At 39.3% G+C, this 18,489-nt stretch overlaps 1 protein-coding gene across 3 annotated transcripts in view; it reads left to right on the plus strand.

Annotated features, from left to right (window-relative positions):
- Nucleotides 1-18,489, plus strand: part of NFAT5 (nuclear factor of activated T cells 5) — a 63,331-nt gene that overhangs the window by 20,512 nt on the left and 24,330 nt on the right. Inside the window, exons 1-4 of one of the 3 annotated variants that reach the window (XM_061444077.1) lie at nt 3,268-3,393; nt 11,132-11,244; nt 16,211-16,272; nt 16,734-17,292. In XM_061444077.1, the coding sequence (XP_061300061.1) occupies nt 16,763-17,292 (530 nt within the window). In that variant the 5' untranslated portion in view covers nt 3,268-3,393; nt 11,132-11,244; nt 16,211-16,272; nt 16,734-16,762. Of the gene's footprint in view, nt 1-3,267; nt 3,394-11,131; nt 11,245-16,210; nt 16,273-16,733; nt 17,293-18,489 lie in introns of those variants that run through there. The other 2 variants (XM_061444076.1, XM_061444075.1) reach the window with 2 other exon arrangements.

Below are 18,489 nucleotides of genomic sequence, written 5' to 3' on the forward strand. Positions count from 1 at the left end.
TGCTTCAGGGGATGTAGAATGTGAGTGGTTTGGGAGCGTGAGTCAGGCTGGCTTGTTTTCAGCAAGGTGCAGACACGTTTCATTCTTCCCTGGGCTTTGTGCATCAGGACTGGCTTCGCAGCTTATGAAAGAAAAAGGACTGAGACTGAAAATCCCCAGTAGCAGTCAGAAAGTATGGTAATGGAATCATAGTACAACTAGGGTTGGAAAGGACCTTAACTTCATCTAGTTCCACACCAGCTGCCATGGGCAGGGACATCTCACACTGGGCCTTCTATCCCAGGGCTCTATCCAACCTGGCCTTGAACACTGCCAGGGATGGAGCATTTACTGCTTCCTTGAGCAACCCATTCCAGTGCCTCACCACCCTCACAGTAAAGAACTTCTTTCTTATACCCAACCTGGACTTCCCCTGTCTAAGTTTGAACCCTTACCTGTTGTCCTATCACTAGGATCCCTGATGACGAGAAAGGGTTCCCACTCTAATGATTCCATCTGTTAAACCAGATTTGAATTTACAGTGACACCTGCTAATAAATTGTACTGTCCTTACAGTGCTGAAACTGCCTAACAGTGACTGAAGTAGTTACTGGGCTTCTCGGCTTAAAATTTCTGGCCCTTCCACTTTCTTCCCTGTTGTTAAAGTTTCAGATACAGCTGCATAGAGTCTTAAAGGTTATTAGAACAACTGTGTTCCTTTTTGCAAGCAAGACGCACAGACTCCCTCCTCTTCTTCAGTGGATGGTCCCTCCAGAACTTGGCTGGTAGATTTTCATGTTTTTTTTTTAACTACAGCAGAGTTGTGTAACAGTTGATCTCAGCTGATCTTCCAGTGTTCTGCTTATTCCTGCTGCACCTATTGCATCTTTCCAGTGAATTCAGCCCTTGTGGTTTGTTGGCTGAAGTACATTCAATACAATGAAAAGAAATTCTATACTTCCTTCACCTTCCTCAGACATTCTTGTTCAAATAGCAGTATAACTTCTTTTTGATTATTTAGTTAACAGATTTTTTCCTTGTCCTTTTTGCACATCATTCTCATCTTAAAACTAACAAAATGTGCCTTTGGAGCCTCCTTTCTTCCTCCACTGCTTACATAAAGAGATGCTATTTGAGTAGTAGCAGTTCAAAATGCAGTTTAGTTTGGGTTTTATTTTTTGAATCAGATTCAAGTCTGTATGTGCATGCAACTTAAGTAAAAATTGTAATATATAAAGTTAAAATTCATCTTTAATAGAGCTATAATTTAGAATATATTTAAACTGTGGAGGTTCTCATGCACACAGACAGTACACAATGCTGCTTAGTAAAATGTAGTATATTGGCACTAAAAAAGAGCTAACCTTTTTGAGAAAAGTAAATGAAGTATAAAATGAGAAGCGTTATTGTGACCATACCTTTACTCAACCACTTTTAAACCAGTTCACAGTCATTCCTGGTAGCCACTTGTGATGTGCATAACAGACAAGTAGTATCCTGCAAACAGCATTGTGGTTTTTTTGGGCTCTTTCTGTGCTCCACCAGTTGGCGGTGGGAGAGTTTGCAGTCTTACCCAGTACAGTAACTGTTCTGGTTTGTTGCATAGCCAGCATTTGGTATGGGTTGTGGTTTTAATACAGTTACATTTTGCTGGGTGTGTATAAACCTGTGCATTTGTCTAGAATATGTTTCATTTTTTTATGGGGTCTGATGCAGCTGAAGCTCTTTGAACAGCTCTGGAATTCTAATTTTTACAGAATTGCTGCACAAATATATTTTTCTTTAGGACTGAGTATAATTGTTGCTTCGTAGGAGGGAAAAAACCCTTTAAAAGTACACACTGATTTTTTCCATATGTCTCTCAGGCACCTAAACACATAGAAATGAATTTCGTAAAGTTTTGTGGCGTGTGATAGCTGGTCCAGTTTATAGCTGTTCATCTATAACTGTTTATAGCTATATTCAGTTTATAGCCCTTCATTTATAGCTGTCCCTGCCCATAGCAAGGGGGTTGGAACTGTTTGATCTGTAAGGTCCCTTATAACCCAGACCATCCTATGAGTCGATGTTCAAGGTTATTTACATCCCTGGATTGGGGGTTTGAAACAGGGCATCTTTGGTGTATCCAGTGGAAAAGGCACACATAGCTGTTTGCTCATGCCTGAATGGAGCTGTTTGGATCACTCAGTGATCCTGAGATAATTTCACAACAGAAATCACAAAAAGAATGTCTTAGAGGTTCTACTACTGTATGAGATCTGCCAGACCTGTATCATGGGGCTTTCTCTGTAAAATGGACTCGGATGAGCCATTTTGTTGGTGGAGACACCTTTCTGTGGAACATCTGTGTGAGTTTACAGGGAGTTTGAAGGAAAACTTCAGGAGACTCAGGGAACTGGAGTACCTCCCGTATGGAGACAGGCTGAGAAAGTTGGGTCTGTTCAGCCTGGAGAAGAGAAGGCTGCATGGAGACCTCATAGCAGCCTTCCAGTATCTGAAGAGGGCCTACAAGGATGCTGGTGGGGGGCTCCTCATTAGGGATTGTAGTGATAGGACAAGGGGTAATGGGTTCAAACTTAAACAGGGGAAGTTTAGATTGGATATAAGGAGGAGGTTCTTTACCTTACAGTAAGGTGGTGAGGCACTGGAATGGGTTGCCCAGGGAAGCTGTGAATGCTCCATCCCTGGTGGTGTTCAAGGCCAGGTTGAACAGAGCCTTGAGTGACATGGTTTAGTGTGAGATATCCCTGCCCATGGCAGAGGGGTTGGAACTGAATGATCTTAAGGTCCTTTCCAACCCTAACTATTCTATGATTCTATGAAAAATAAATGTTACAGATAAATGGAAGTGAAGGATCTTACCTAACAAGAATTGGCACTTAATACATGGGAAGAGCCTAGAGTGCTCTGTGGATGATGGTACTAAATTAATCTCTTTCTTTGGAAGTTGCACATCTTGCTCTGAGAATGGGTTTGTCTTTGATTCTCATGTACATGCTGTCAACCCCTTCATTCTAAATGAGGGCTGTTTCTGTGGAAGTTCATGAATTATTTCTTTGTTTGAACAAGATTGCGTCCTTTTGTTTCAGTCTTGAGAATGTGCATCTTAACATTTTTGTGGTTGGTTTGTTTTCTGACATAACTTTATTCCATGATGTTGAGATTTCCAAGTGCTTAATGTGACCTTTTCAAAGGCTGGATTATTGTTCCTATTTTAGGCAAAAATGTTATTTCTTTTCCTGTGCAGAACATGAATAACATTTTGATTAAATCCTTTATGTTCAACAGAATCTGTCTATGACCTTCTCCCAAAGGAGCTGCAGTTACCACCTTCCAGAGAAACATCTGTAGCATCCATGAGCCAAACAAGTGGTGGCGAGGCAGGTTCGCCGCCTCCAGCTGTAGTTGCTGCTGGTAAGTGTTCTCATTTATTCAATTACTTTAAGGTTGGTAACGTTCTGGCCAACATGAACAGTGCTGGCAAAGTTTTAATTGTGAAAAAGAGCATGTCGAGAAGTATCAGAGTTCATTCTAGGAGAACTCAGTATAAATTATGCTGGGTGATCTAAATTATCAGGTATTCTGTTTTAATTTGCTGTATTTCATCTGTGTAGATATTTATTTTCATAAGAAATAAGTTACTTGTGCTGTTATTATCAGCACAGACCTGTTAACTCCTAGAATGCTCTCTGACTTCAGTGGTAGTAAATTCCTACTTGGAACTAAGGGACAATTCCGACCGACTAAACCAGCGAATTCTAGGTAGGATAAAAAATGGAATGGGAGATTACATTTTGGGTGATGAAGCTTTTGCCAGACTAAAGGAGGAAAAAGGTTGTGTTTTCCTTTAAGATGCCTGAGGAAGCTTAGTATTTAAACTCCATTCACACATATTACAAAATTCTCAAATACGTGAGAACAGAGTATATGTCAGGATGGCACTTTCATAAACTGTTAGGTTAGAATTAGCTACTTTTTCTAATTGACAGCATATAAAAATGAGGCATGACCTTTTTAGCTTCATCTTTATCTTGCTCCCAGTCATGTTTCAGACTTTAGTCTAAAGATGCTGTCACTGATCTTCATTAAACATAAAAAAGTGAGGATTTAAGGACAAAGTTAGGTTAGCGTTAGTGCTGGTTTGCATTTGGAGTTCTTGTCAGTAACTTGTATGTTCTAGTAAATATATGTGCAATGGGGAAAAAATCATTATGCTCAGGACAGATGCATTTTTCTTCATTGGATGAGGAAGTTTTTGCATAATTTGATCCCTGTATTTCTTACAAGGTCATGTTCCACTTTCCTAATTGGCCTTAAATTGTTTCTTGAGAAAAATGTGTATATTTAAGGCAAGGATTCAGATAGCTGCAATATTCTTTTTTCTCTATATCATATGCATTAAATGTTTGTGTGAGAATGTTTCCCAGATTTGCATGGTACAGGAATCGTGTTCAGAAACTGAAGTGATTGTAGACGTGTCAGAGAAACTTTACAGCACTGCTCACCATTCATGTTTTGCTACACCTCTTCTGAGAGAACCTGTGGATTTAACTGTGCACAGTGGAACTTCTGTTATTGAAAGAATTTGATGGGTTTATTATATTGAAAGGATTTGATATTTTTCTATCACTTATTAAAAATAATCTGAGCAATATATTTCTAAAATCAGGATGCTTAATGATCAGTTTGGTTCAAAGACACAGCAGCAGCCAAATCCTGTAGAAACATGTATTGTAAAAACAAGTAAACAAAAGAGAACAATCCCACAAACCCTGTTACACTCTAAATCCACAGATAGACGTGAACTGCTAATTAATTCTGAATCTAACAGAGAAGACTTAAAAACTTGAATGGAACTAAATGTCTGCTACCTCCAGGTATTTCGTGTCTGCTTACAGCCAGTCCTGTTCCTTTTAAAAAACTAAGAACACATTAGCTGTGTTTGGGTTAAACTGCAGCACAATTTTATTGAATGAAAAAGTTAAATAGTGTTGAGATTATTTTTTTTTTTTTGTTAACTCACAAAGGAGACCCACTTGTTCAATTAAGAACACATTTCCATGTCAGAGAGTCGTGTAGTTTCAGAGACTTCAGGGTGATACCACTGCCCAAAGTGTGTGCTGTGTCAAGAACCTGCTCCAGGTTAGAGTTGACACTGGTGGGTCCACTGTGGGTCAGCACAACTGCTTTTGGTGGCGCGGGATGAGGAGTGATCTGGAAAAGAGCAGCCAGAAAAGGTGGAGGTAGCTGGTGTCCATGTCTTTCAGCTTGTGCAGTTTGAATTGTTCGCTGACCCATGGCTTTGGAGACCTTCCAGAGGTGTGATGAAACAGTTAAGTTCCTGGGTGCTGTATAAGTGAGAAGTATTAAGCACAAGCAACTAGAGCTGTTAAAAGTTGTGTTCAAAGAAAACTAACCAGTCAGACAAGACCCCCCAAACAGAGCCAAGGCAAGTTTTGTTTTCATTGCTTATGTCACTGTGCACTACAGTGAGGACAAAACCAGTGCGCCCTCAGCAAGTTTGCCGATGACACCAAGCTGTGTGGTTCGGTTGATACGCTGGAGGGAAGGAATGCCATCCAGAGGGACCTCGACACGCTTGTGAGGTGGGCTGATGCCAACCTCATGAAGTTTAACCATGCCAAGTGCAAGGTCCTACACCTGGGTGGGAGCAATCCCAGGCACAGCTACAGGTTGGGCAGAGAAGAGATTCAGAGCAGCCCTGTGGAGAAGGACTTGGGGGTGTTGGTCAATAGGAAACTGAACATGAGCCGGCTTCAGTGTGCGCTCGCAGCCCAGAAAGGAGCCGTATCCTGGGCTGCATCAAAAGGAGCGTGACCAGCAGGGCGAAGGAGGTGATCCTGCCCCTCTACTCTGCTCTCGTGAGACCTCACCTGGAGCATTCTGTGCAGTTCTGGTGTCCTCAGCATAAGAGGGAAATGGAACTGTTGGAACAAGTCCAGAGGAGGTCACGAGGATGATCAGTTGGGGCTGTTCAGCCTGGGGAAGAGAAGGCTGCGTGGAGACCTCATAGCAGCCTTCCAGTATCTGAAGGAGCCTATAGGGATGCTGGGGAGGGACTCTTCATTAGGGACTGTAGTGATAGGACAAGGGGTAACGGGTTAAAATTTAAACAGGGGAAGTTTAGATTGGATATAAGGAGGAGGCTCTTTACTGTGAGGGTGGTGAGGCACTGGAACGGGTTGCCCAGGGAAGCTGTGAATGCTCCATCCCTGGCAGTGTTCAAGGCCAGGTTGAACAGGGCCTTGGGTGGCATAGTTTAGTGTGAGGTATCCCTGCCCATGGCAGTGGGGTTGGAACTTGATGATCTTAAGGTCCTTTCCAACCCTAACTATTCTATGATTCTATGAATCATGTCCTTCTGTAAGAGGGTAACTGTTGACTAGGGTCACTCAGTAGTGAGTTGTGCTGTGGACATGCATAAGGAGAGGCAAGCCCCAGCCCGAAGTAGCTAGGGCTGGTTATCGGGGAGTGGGTGCCAAACCCCGTAGGTGTTGGGGAAGGTTCAGCCAGTGGATTCTATCAGATAGATAGTTTCAGTGTAACATGTTAGGGGTGTCTTTGTTTTTATGTGTGCTTGTCATAGAATCCTAGAAGGTTGGAAGAGACCTTTAAGATCATCAAGTCCAACCATTATCCCAGGACTGCCAAGACCACTACATACTTTTGTTTTTTTTTCCCTACTTCTCGATCCCATCCTCGAAAGAAAACACATGCATCTTGGACAAGTGTTTACCAAAACAGGTTCACAGACCCCCTCCAAAACTATAGGGACAGAGCAGAAGGCTGAAAAGAGCAGTTCCTGCTCCTCTCTCTGGTGTTGGAAGGTAAGAGAGATAGATAATATGTAAGATATAATATAAACCAAGGGTGGACATGTCCTTCTTCTGGTAAGTCTGAGGCCAGACTTTCTCTTTAAAGCTGGAGACAAAGTGTTAGGAATAGAGGAAGGAATATCAGTGTGTACAAAAGTTGTAGGTTGGGGTACAGAAAGTGGACCCTATTGGATTGTTTTATAGTCATAGTCCCCCCTCCCAAAAGTTCCTGCTGTGTAGTGGGCAGCTAGGATTCCTCCTATAAGTCATCTTGAACTCAGCACTTCTGAACTGATGGTGGTACCCACAGCACATGGATACCTTGGAGCAGGAGCATTCTTCAGTGTTCTCAGCTGACTTTGAGAATCCCAGGAGCGCTTTTGAGGTTAGCTGTGTGTTCTGCGCCCAAATCTCTGTTTTATCAATAAACTGAATGCAAGTGTTTTGGCTCCATTCTTGCCTTAACTGTACCATATTTCTAGATAAGAGGGTGTATTGCATTTTCCTATTTTCTTTAGTTTCAGGATTGCTACAGTCTCTGAATAGTTGCTACCACATTTTCAATCCCCGGCACCCTGCCTTGTGTAATAATGAGAAGTTTGGCTGGCCTGGGCTCTGATTTCTTAACAGGAAAATAAGAGGAAAATCAGCCTGGGCTTTGTGCATGTCTACATACTTGTACAGGAAAACAGACTTTACATGTCTATTTTAAAAGACCAAAATAGACTATTAATTTGCTGATGTCAGGTCCTAATAGGAGACTTGTAGGCACATTTCTGAGGATCTGACACTGTACAGATGAGAGGATGAGGAGGAAAGATGACTTTGGCAACTTAGTGTTCCGGAATTGGAATCCTTGGTTTGTGTAAGTCTTTCTTTTTCTTTTATTTTCTTCTTTTTTTTTGTGTCAGCTCTTGCTCTAACCCATCACTTTATTTGGGAAATGACAGTTCAGTCTCCATAGCATTGCAGGTGATTTCATTTACTCTTGTTTTTCAAAGGATGGGGTGATTTGAAATGCTGCTAGCAACACTGTAGGTAGAAATCGGTTGCAGATACGATTACTCTTAATAATGAGAGGATTATGTTACAGGGAATGAACTGAAGTGGTGAGAGGTTTTTATTACTCTCATAGTTAACACAGTTTGTTCTCTTTCCCAAAACACAAGAGTAAGGTAGTATCTGGCTGAAATTCAACTTACTTGTGGCTTTTTTGTTGGTCACTGTGCTGTGGGGTTTTGTTCTACATAAATCACATTACAGGTGAGAAATAGATATTGCTGCAGTTAACTTCTCTTTTTTTTTGGAGGAGCAGGATGGGCTGTTTTTAGCAGCAATGACCTTGCACGGGCAGACTTCTAGTTCTTCCATTTGGAAATTTGTTTTGTGATTTACAGAACAGTTTTAAGAGTATTATGTTGCTGATTGGATTTTAATTGTTAATAAATGTATATCTCATATTAATTAATCCAGAGAAAAGGTATTACCCACTCTCTGAATATCGCACAGGCAAGTGTCATTTAAAAGAACTCTAGGATTTTGAGTTGCGATGTTCACAAACTGAGCTGCTCTCTCAAGCTTCTAATTCTGTTATTGTTCTGGAAGGCAGAAGGGAAGTGAAGGATCTTGTTTTACTGCTAGAAACTGTTCGGAATCACAAGTGTCTTTGTTCAGGGGACAGGAAAAGGAGGATTTTGCCTGGTGAGGTACCATAAGCACATTAAATATGAATCATCATCTAGACTCTTGAAATGCATGAGGGTGTCATGCTGAGAAATGTCATTGTAAGCTGTGCTTGGAGATTTCTACACAATATTTTTAAGCTCCTGTTGCAAGGGGGGATGCTTGATTTTTTTTCCTGTTGGTTCTTAACGGTTAAGCAGTTTTTTCTTGTTGATCAAGACACATTGAACAAGTGCTTCAAATGCTCAAAATTCACACTGCTGATTTAAGCCTTTTCTCAAAGGTGTCTATTTCGTTGGTAGATCAACACCTTATTCTTGTCCTTTGGGAATGATTCAGGAATATTTTTGACCATGTAATTTAAACAAGTGTTGCATTTTCACCTTTTATCTCCAGTAACAGGAATGCTCAAACCTTCTGAAACCCCAATGAAGAAAACTGTTGCAGAAACTTGCTTCTCTGCTTACCATCCATTCTTCCTGTAGCAGATCTCGGGATGAGCTGCTTCAGTTTGCTGTTGATGCTTTAAGCTGCTCTCCATTTGCCACTGAGGCAAATATATTTATTTTTTCATATACTTTGCACTGATCCCTAGGACAGTATTTCTTGCTTTGCTTCCATCCTGACAGTTCCCAGTTCTTAAATTGAATTTTCCAGAGCTGTAGCAAAAGGGGAACAGATTTTATGCTATTATAATGTATTTACTGATCTCTCTTTGCATTTTTCATATTTGGATACAAATAACCTGTGATGTATTGATCTTTTTTTTTCTGGCTCTCAAAACATCTATGATTATGTCCTGGGAACACATTTGGTACACAGTTAAGCTCTACCTTTTTGTGATCGTATCAGTTTTGTGCTCCTTTTTAATTAAAGGGACAACTACTTGTCCCAAGCAGGCATAATTGGCTTTTTGGATTAGAGTCGTTATTTAAGTACTTGCCATAAGCATTTTTTGTCATTATAATCATGAAAATAAGGCTTTGCCTCTCAATTGCTACTGTAGAGAAATGGATGAAAATACTTGCATCCTCTGTGGGGTAGAGGCTGGGTGCTGAGGGGTATGGGACATGTTTTCCACTGCCAGGACAAGGCTTTTTCGTCATTCTCAAGCCAAAGTTTCTAATAAAGCCTCAGAATGGAGATGTGGATGGTTTGTTTTGTGTGTACAGGGTTTTTTTTGTTGTTTTTTTTTCTGAATAGCTAGTAGAGCTTCTTTATTTTTATTGAAAATATTTTGTCAATTTATCATCCTTCCTGGTGTCATTAGTCAGTTTTTCCTGTTGATACAGAAATAATTACCAGAGATTTCAAAGGGGATGTCAGTGCTGCTACTAATTCTATTATCCTAGGGTTATAAGTACATATTATAAACAAATTATAAGAAAAAAGCATTATTCTTTGTAGTTGGTCTATAAAAACTTCCATTTCTTTGTAGGCTTTTCCCTTCCTCTTCCCACCGCCCTCCCAGTTGGAAACACCTTCCTGTAATTTCCTAGGAGGATGTCTTCCAGGGATTTCTGTCTGCAGCTTGCTTGCTTCAGTCATGTGTCAAATGCTTTTTTCTTACAGAATTAATTTAAACCAGATCCTAAAGTTCTTTAAAAAGGCATCTTCCTGGTGCTGTATGTTGGTACAGTGCCTGGCTGCTCTGTCTCGCTAGTGCTAACATAGATGTGAACAATTTTAATGATTTTATGTGCCTTCAGTGCATATGTTCTCCTCTGCGTGGAGCAGAGCTCCCTTATAATTACCTCTTAAAGGTTATGTAGATGTACTCTAGATCATCTCTTTTTTCCTAAATTAAGCTTATTTCAGGTCTTCCTGAATGTCATACAGTCAATAAACCCAGCTTTCCAGAACTGCTCAAACGGGAGTTGTTTTATCCTTCTGAGAAATGTTTTGTTAATAGCTAATTCTTGCAGTAAGTGGCTCCTATTCTTGCATCAAAAGGCTTGAGAATTACTTTGCAATAAGAGAATTGCCTGTTCCTTAATGAGTAATGAGAACCAAAGCCAGTGACAGGCAAAAAGGGAACAGCCTTATTGTACTGTTGTGGGGGCACCTCCTTGCATCAAAGGCTTTGTGAAGGCCAAGAGGCGTCCTTAATTTTTTAGGGAAAACCCAAGAACAAAAGAGTCTGTTTCTTCAGTTGGGGTGTTCTTTGTCAGCTCCATCAATCTTGACACAGCCATACAGTCCCTCATTTAGGGTGGCAGGAGCTGAGGAGATGACAGGTAGAGCTTCAAGAGAGCAGCTGAGGGTCCTAGAGTTCTGACTTGCTTGGATGCAGCTGGTTATTGCTCTGAGTGGGGAAGGATGTAAGATACATGGAATTGGTGTGTGTGAGCCACTAACAAAAGCTCTATTTAAATACCTAGAGTGTTAATTTAAGAATGGATGTAATTTATAACAAAACCAGATTGACTGATGTATTTACCCAAAGTATAATACACTGCTTGGTTCAGCATGTGAATGTAAGGGGAATTTACACTGTTGGGCTTAATGTACATTAAATTAACCTACCTATCTTGAATCTAAGTGTTTTTAATAACTGGTGAATTGGATTGCTTTATTTTATTTGCTGGGATGCTAGTTTTTTTCTCTATTAATACACTTAACTTGCATTCTAGCTTCGCCATTCAGAGACAGGCATCGAGTGGTGGGTTGTGTGACAGTGTCTGTCAATAGTGAAGACAAATAGTGCCAGAGACATTTAACCCATCCAATCTCACCCAGGGTATAGGTCGGTCTTGTTTTCAGACTTCTTCATAAGTCTCTTTTCTTTCTTCCTTTTTTGTTTTTTCTTTTTTAAAATCTTTTTTTTTTTTAATTTATTTCTAAATAGTGAATTGATACTGATTTGAAACTTAACATTTTGGAAAAGTTTTTGACATTACATCAGTAATATGAGAAGAAGAAAAGTAGAAACCCAAGTTTGGCATGTGAGGTGTTGAAAGCAGGTTTGCAGCCACTTTGTAAGTTCTGATGTTTACCTTTCAAACCTTTGGCAACACAAGGGCTGATGGTAGAAATTTTGCACATAGTACCCTGTGGTTTTGTTCTGAAATTGTCCTTCTGTGTTCAGATCAACATGGGAGAGTCTTATTCAAGAACATGACATGTTAGATAAATTAACAAATGTAATAAATGTGTATACTTTATATATTAAGCCTGTACATCACCTAAACCTCACCCTGTGACTTTCCTTTTTTGACACTTAATTTTTTCCCAACACAGTATAGGGGTCACGTGGGATGCAGGTTAGGCTCTGAGGAAGAGTTCTTTAATGGCTTTTTGCTAGTCCTGGCTGTTCATGCACAGGTGGCTGAAAAGCTCATGAACCCCAAAATATCTCCACTTATTTATGTTCACAATCTTAAGCTTTCCAGGCTGGGAAATGACTTGCTTTGCACTCCAGCTGCAGTTAAGAAACAAAAGTCATCAGGACGCTATTTGTTTCGTTTGGAGGACTTGGTAATCCTTGTTGTATTAAAGGATCTCTTTGGAAAGAGCAAACAAGGATTTCAGGATTGGCTCCATGTAAGTGTTATCTAAATGGAAGATTCCCTCAATGCCAGGTAGTCATTTTTTTGCTTTCTCCTGCCTTTCAGATGTTTTTTTTAGAGGCTGAATGCCTTGTTTTGACTTCACAAGTTAATACGATATAGAAATATGTGTCATTGCCTTAATTGCTAACTCAGAGGATAATAAGTTTTCTTTGTACAATGCTTTATGTTACTGAAAAGAAAAAGACTGCACTGATTTGCTCAATGGGATGCTCTTTTCTCTGTGTTCCCTTAGTTTTTGATATTGTATTAGCCTGTGATTTTTAGCAGCATGTATTTGTGCTACACGCATGTTGTAGCCCTTCTTCCACTGCCTGCTTTTTGGCTGCTTTTTGTTTTCAGAAGGATCCTCAATTACTCAGTCTGTTGGTTGTGAATGTAATTCTGTTCACTGCCTGAAAATGAGGGAAATGGTTGGGAGCAATAGGCACCTCTTTTGATTTCCTGAGAGGCAACAGTACAATGACTGGTAACACGAACAACTGGAATTTCTTTGAACTTTAGTCTTCCTTGGAGTTGTGCAGAGTAATTGGTTATCTTTATTTGCATTCTGAACTCCAACACTAAGCACTTAGTTTGTTATTTCTTGGTTATTTCCTCTTTTTGATTTACACGTTACAGAATTGCTTATTATTGATGTGTAAATTATGAAGTCCAAAACAGACCGAGGACATCCTTATGCTGAACTGTTTGTTACCGTTCTGCCTCTCCTGGAGAAAAAAGGCTTGTAGGACAGACAACAAATTCTGAATTATTTATTTTACCTACCTTAAAAGTTACAGTTATGGCAATGAATAGATTCAGGAGGTTTAGTTTCAACAGTGATCAGACTTGCTCTAACTTGGAAGTAGTCTTCTCTCTCTTTTTTTTTTTTAAATTAAAAAGAAAAAAAAAGGAAAAAACCAACCTTGTGATGCTGGTGCACGTTTCATTTCTAATAGTGTGGCTGCAGTCTTGCCATAACATGCACTTGGCTTCTATTCAGTGCTAAAAAGCCATTTTTATTTTGAGGTTCTGTTGAAATATATCCAGTGTTATATTTCAAAATGTACATACTCACTTAACCTATATATTTGTCATTGCAAGCTCTGTTAAACTGCAATTCAAAGAGCCACCTGTAACAATTCCAGTTATTATGTGTCTAAAGAAAATAACATCAAATAAAAGAAATGCTGAAACTGGGGAAGGGGTGTGTGTTTCCATTCCAACCTGACAGACCAGTGACCAGGTACACCCTGCATTGAATGGCCACTATCTATTTGGGTGGTGTCTGCGCTTCATTCTCAAAACCAGGAAATGCAAAATGCTCTCCCCTTTTAAAACAATACCAGTCCAGCCTGAATTACTGAAAACTTCATAATATTTTTTAATTTTTTTTTAACCCCTTCCTCATGCAGCATATTCAACCAACAGATCTCTTTTGGGTGTCACATACCTGTGTGGCAGTGTGTTGTCACTGGCTTTAGAATAAACTGATAAAACCAAATGGGAGCCATGAAGTATCTAGTGGTTTATTCTTTACAGTAACTTCATTAATTCTTTTTGACCCCATTTACTTACTAGATGTTAAAAAAAAAGTTCGAAAGAGGATGTGTTGGCTAAAGGCCTGCAGACTCCATGAGAAAACATATTTTACTGTGTTTCTCAGTATTTGCAGCTTAAAATGTTGCTAAAGCAGTTAATAATTTATCTCCCAAAATAGATTTTAGAACGCTCAAATACACAGGTTTAATATATCTAGTGTATTTCATTGGCTATATTCCTTTCTTATATTTTTTAATTACTATAATAGAGAAGACACTGGCCTGGACATGCTTTAAAACACTTGCATGTTTATGGATGGTAATGACATTCGTCTGAGAATATATAAGGCTAAAGAGAGGTTTTCTTGCCATTACTGTTTAGCTTGATGTTGTTTTGATACTCTAATCTTTCTGTTACACAGCAGTGTCTCTGGTAGATGGAGGAGAGTATAACCAGTTTATAATGGACAGTATTTCTTTCCTTTGTAAAGGTACAGAGGAAGAGCATACACCAAAGACTCATACACATACATGCTTTTTAACTTCTAGGCAAAAAAAAAGGAGGAGAAGAAATGGAGGAAACAGTGATTTATTTATTTTTTCCTAGAAAAGTGAGGGGAAAAATACAATTATTGAATTTCTGGGCAGGATATGCATTGAACCATTTGATAGCAGGGTATGGTCAGTGTTTGACATACTTGTTCCAGTGCAGACCATGTCCCTTTTAAGTTTTTCTTTCAGGTCTTTTAAAAGACCTTTCTAAAACATTCTCAATATTTGCTGCAAAAAGAGAAGTTTTTGATAATCTTGGAGGAGGAGTCTTCCAGTTCAAGAGCCCTGCTGCCTGGGTCAATGTACATAATTACTGATTTGTTCAAGTCTTTGTCATGCAGAGGCAAACAGGAGAGGTGCATACACTGTGTTGTACTGTGCATGATACTCAGTTTCTTCCATTAAAAGAAGAATTAATTTGAAGGAAAATATTGCTATTCAGTAATCCAATTCTGCAGCATTACTGCCATGTGCCATGTGTTACCATTTGCCAACACTTGCATGCAGCATATATGCTGTATGTATGCTGCTTATTTCCGCAGTGTGGTTTCTTTCTGTTTGAGTGTATAAATGATGAATGGAAACTAATTCTATTTAACAAACCAAAGTAAACATCCCAAATAGCAAAGGTCTTTCTCAACTCAAAGTGGCTGCAAATCAGCTCCTAAATATTGTCACTGAAATTAATATCTAGATTTAATAGTTCTTGCGAATTCTGTGTTTTTGAAAAACAGCATTGCATTAATGCATGATATAAAAAGGATAAATTCACCTTTAAATTGGAATGCAGTTCAAAGTGACTGAATTCTCCCTATTTCAGCCACTATATTTGCCAAAGAACAAACTGGAAAATGGAACTGGTATCATTCATCTGCTCCTGCTTCACTGGGAGGTTTGGGTAATGGACTTCCTATGAAGATAAGAGCAGAATAGTTTATGGATAACCTGTAATGACCACTGAATTTGACAGTCTGAAGTAGCATAGGTTTACTTTTAAATTCACTTAGCATGGAAAAGTTGTAAGAAATGGTACTGTTTTAAAAAATCTTTATCATCACTCATTGATCCTCCTGGTAATCACAAGTAGGCTGATTTATAGAAAGGCTTGCTCCATTTTACTGTTAACTAAATACATACGTCATGGCTGAACATGCTTTATTCTGTTACTTTTAAATTGCTTAAACTGGATAAGTTGTTAAACTATCTGAATCTTTTAGTCTTGAGAGATTAATATAATATTTTGGCTTGTAAAAAAAATCCTCAACAAGAAGGAAGCCATCATGTTCCTCTTGATAATAGGTGTTACCTCTGTGGCACCAGTAATTACATGAACAAACATACTGGATAAGTATGTAGATATATTATATACAATTTGTTTGCAAAATTAGATTATTTCTGTGGTTCTGGTTTATTGTGTAAGATGTGGTCAGCGGGGCAGAAATACAATAAATAGCAGCTCCCTCTCAGGAAGCTTATATCTGGCTATAAAATTCAGTTTTCTGTTTCTTTAAATCAGCTGTGTGTCACTGAGGAATCAAGACTTAATGTTTGTTCATACTGCTTCCTCTGAAGTATTTCAGCTTAGGCTTTCACCTGATCTGTCCATTAAAATTCTTCAGTGGAAATGATTATGTTGGTGTCCAGAAATATTCAGAAGTTTGTTTTAATCATTTAGTTGTCCTCCCATGTTTCTAAACCAGATTGATCTGTGCGACCTCTGGAGGAGTCACAATCATGTTCTTTAAAATACCTTACTTCCTATGAACTTCTTGGAGGTCTGTCCCAAGCTGTCTCTGTCTGCATAAGGGACTTGGCTGATAAAGTCTGAGAGAAATCTCTCAGTGTCTGAAAGAGTCAAATTACAGAAATTTCACATTGTCTTGTATCACCATGTCACCAATACAGATACTTCATCCCTGTTTTGAATGTTCGAAAGAGCTGTCATATAGTGACTGATACCAGTTCCATTTTGCCTCCCAACTCAGTTGATTTTATATTTTATTTCTCATTTATGATGGAATAATCAGCAGCTCTTTTTCTCATTTATTTTCTCATATTTTTATTCCAGGATTTGCCTCTGAAGCAGGGAGTGTCTGCATTAAAAATGACCTGTAGTTCTCTGCTTCATAGGTTAGAAACTTATTTTAATACTTTGTGGCTAAGCACAGTCCCGTCTCTTTCAAAAATAAAAAATTCCAACAATAAATGGTTTAATTGGCATTGAATGTGGATTATAAGCATTTCGCATTGGGGCTTCCATTATTTTTAGATGAAATGGCTTCTACACAAATAATTACTCCAGCTGAGGCAATGAAAGCTGTGTTTGCTTAGAGCCATTTTTATGAATTAACATTACACTTTAAAAGCGTTGATTCCAGTGGATCATACTAAGTCTCATTTGGACATTTCCAAAGTAATGTATTGGTTAGGCTGTATTGCTTTAAGCATTTACATTCTAAAATTTACCAAATTCCAAATATTTGTTGGGGGAAAGAAATCTGTTCATAAATCGCTTTGTGTCAATGGGACTGCTATAGCCAGCACACACAGAACCATGTATCTTGTATTTACTTCTGAATTATACACCGCAGATGCTTCTTCAGCTCCTTCCTCTTCCTCCATGGGCGGTGCTTGCAGCTCCTTTACCACCTCTTCCAGTCCTACCATTTACTCTACCTCAGTCACCGACAGCAAGGCTATGCAAGTGGAGAGCTGCTCCTCAGCCGTGGGGGTAAGTACCAGAGGGGTAAGTGAAAAGCAGTTAACCAGTAACGCAGTCCAGCAGCAGCAGTCAACGCCGAAGAGACACACAGTCCTGTACATCTCGCCACCACCTGAGGACTTGCTGGACAACAGTTGGATGTCCTGCCAGGATGAGGGGTGTGGATTGGAGTCAGAACAGAGCTGCAGTATGTGGATGGAGGATTCACCCTCCAACTTCAGTAACATGAGTACCAGTTCCTACAATGATAACACTGAGGTGCCACGTAAATCACGCAAACGAAATCCAAAGCAGAGGCCAGGGATCAAACGTCGAGATTGTGAAGAGTCCAACATGGATATATTTGATGCCGACAGCGCCAAAGCGCCTCACTATGTCCTTTCTCAGCTCAGCACGGACAGCAAAGGCAACTCAAAAGCAGGAAATGGGTTGGTATCTGTTTGTTGTTTTTTTTTTTTTTTTTAAATAAAGTTTTATCACCATATGTAAAACCAAACTAATAAAACTCTCCCCATGCCCAGTCAAGTGTTCTACTTAGGTTCTCACATAAATCCTTTCTCTTCTCTGCTGTTCCCTTTTGCGTCCTAGCCTTTTGATAAGGTTTGATTAGACTTGGTAGTCCTTATTTAGAAGATAAAGCTGAACTTCCCTACAACAATTGACGCAGCACCGATGAGCTCATCTGTATTGTTATTTAAGTGAAATTCTTCAAAGATTGCACAATTCCATTTATAGAATGGCACTGAAAATGCATTTGAAAAGAAAAGCAGAAGCGGACTGGACGCACCCTAAATCTTAGTGGGTTTTGCAGGATTTTATGTGAGGATTTCAGTCTGTGCACTTTACCTGCTTCTGTTTGTCTCTCTATTTACCAAATAGAGAGAGTGATGAGAGAAGAAGCAAATGGCTTGTTAGGATTTCTCATCATTGGACTTAACACATGCTTTACTTCTTTATAAAATGTTAATAAGGTGAACCAGATTTTGTTTCTTCTTGTGAATTCACTTCTGTATTTTGTTTTTTTCAGAAATAAATCTCTAATCCTGTTTCTCTCTGTGCTTCTGGGTTCTGTGCATGCGTGTGTCTGTACATAGGCACGCTGGGTGGTGGTCTCTCATCTCTCCCACTTTCACACTCTTCACTAAATGCATTTCAGTAGTTGCTTAAAGAGGAAAAACTCCATCAGTTTACAGTAGTGTGTTGATACATTTTTATTTTTTAACTTGTGGCTTCTTTAGTACTTTTAAGATGATTGAGTGGATAGATTTGGCTTTTTTGTTTTGTTTTTTTTTTTTTGTGGGGGGAGTGTATTTTGTTTGTTTTATATACGTGCTTGCAGTACATTCTAATGTTCATCACAGTAATGGTGAATATGAAAATCTGACAGATGGGAAGGATTATGAACTTCTCATATTCCAAAGGGAAAGAGCCTGGAGTCTGTATTCCCAGGGTCATTGCAGTTCCATACTTAAAATTTCACTGTGAGAAAGTGATTCTGAGAAACTCTCCAGAGTACTGCTGCTCCCTGCCTGCTGGGTATCACATCAGGGCCCATGGAGCTACCTGGTACCAGGAACGTTGGCTCTGCCATTGACCTGTGTGTCTCCTGGTGTCTCTGTATAACA

This window comes from Pezoporus flaviventris, unplaced genomic scaffold (genome assembly GCF_033815535.1).
Source record: "Pezoporus flaviventris isolate CSIRO_AGI_PZ_B2104156 unplaced genomic scaffold, CSIRO_AGI_Pfla_v1 ptg000667l, whole genome shotgun sequence".
NCBI lineage: Eukaryota > Metazoa > Chordata > Aves > Psittaciformes > Psittacidae > Pezoporus > Pezoporus flaviventris.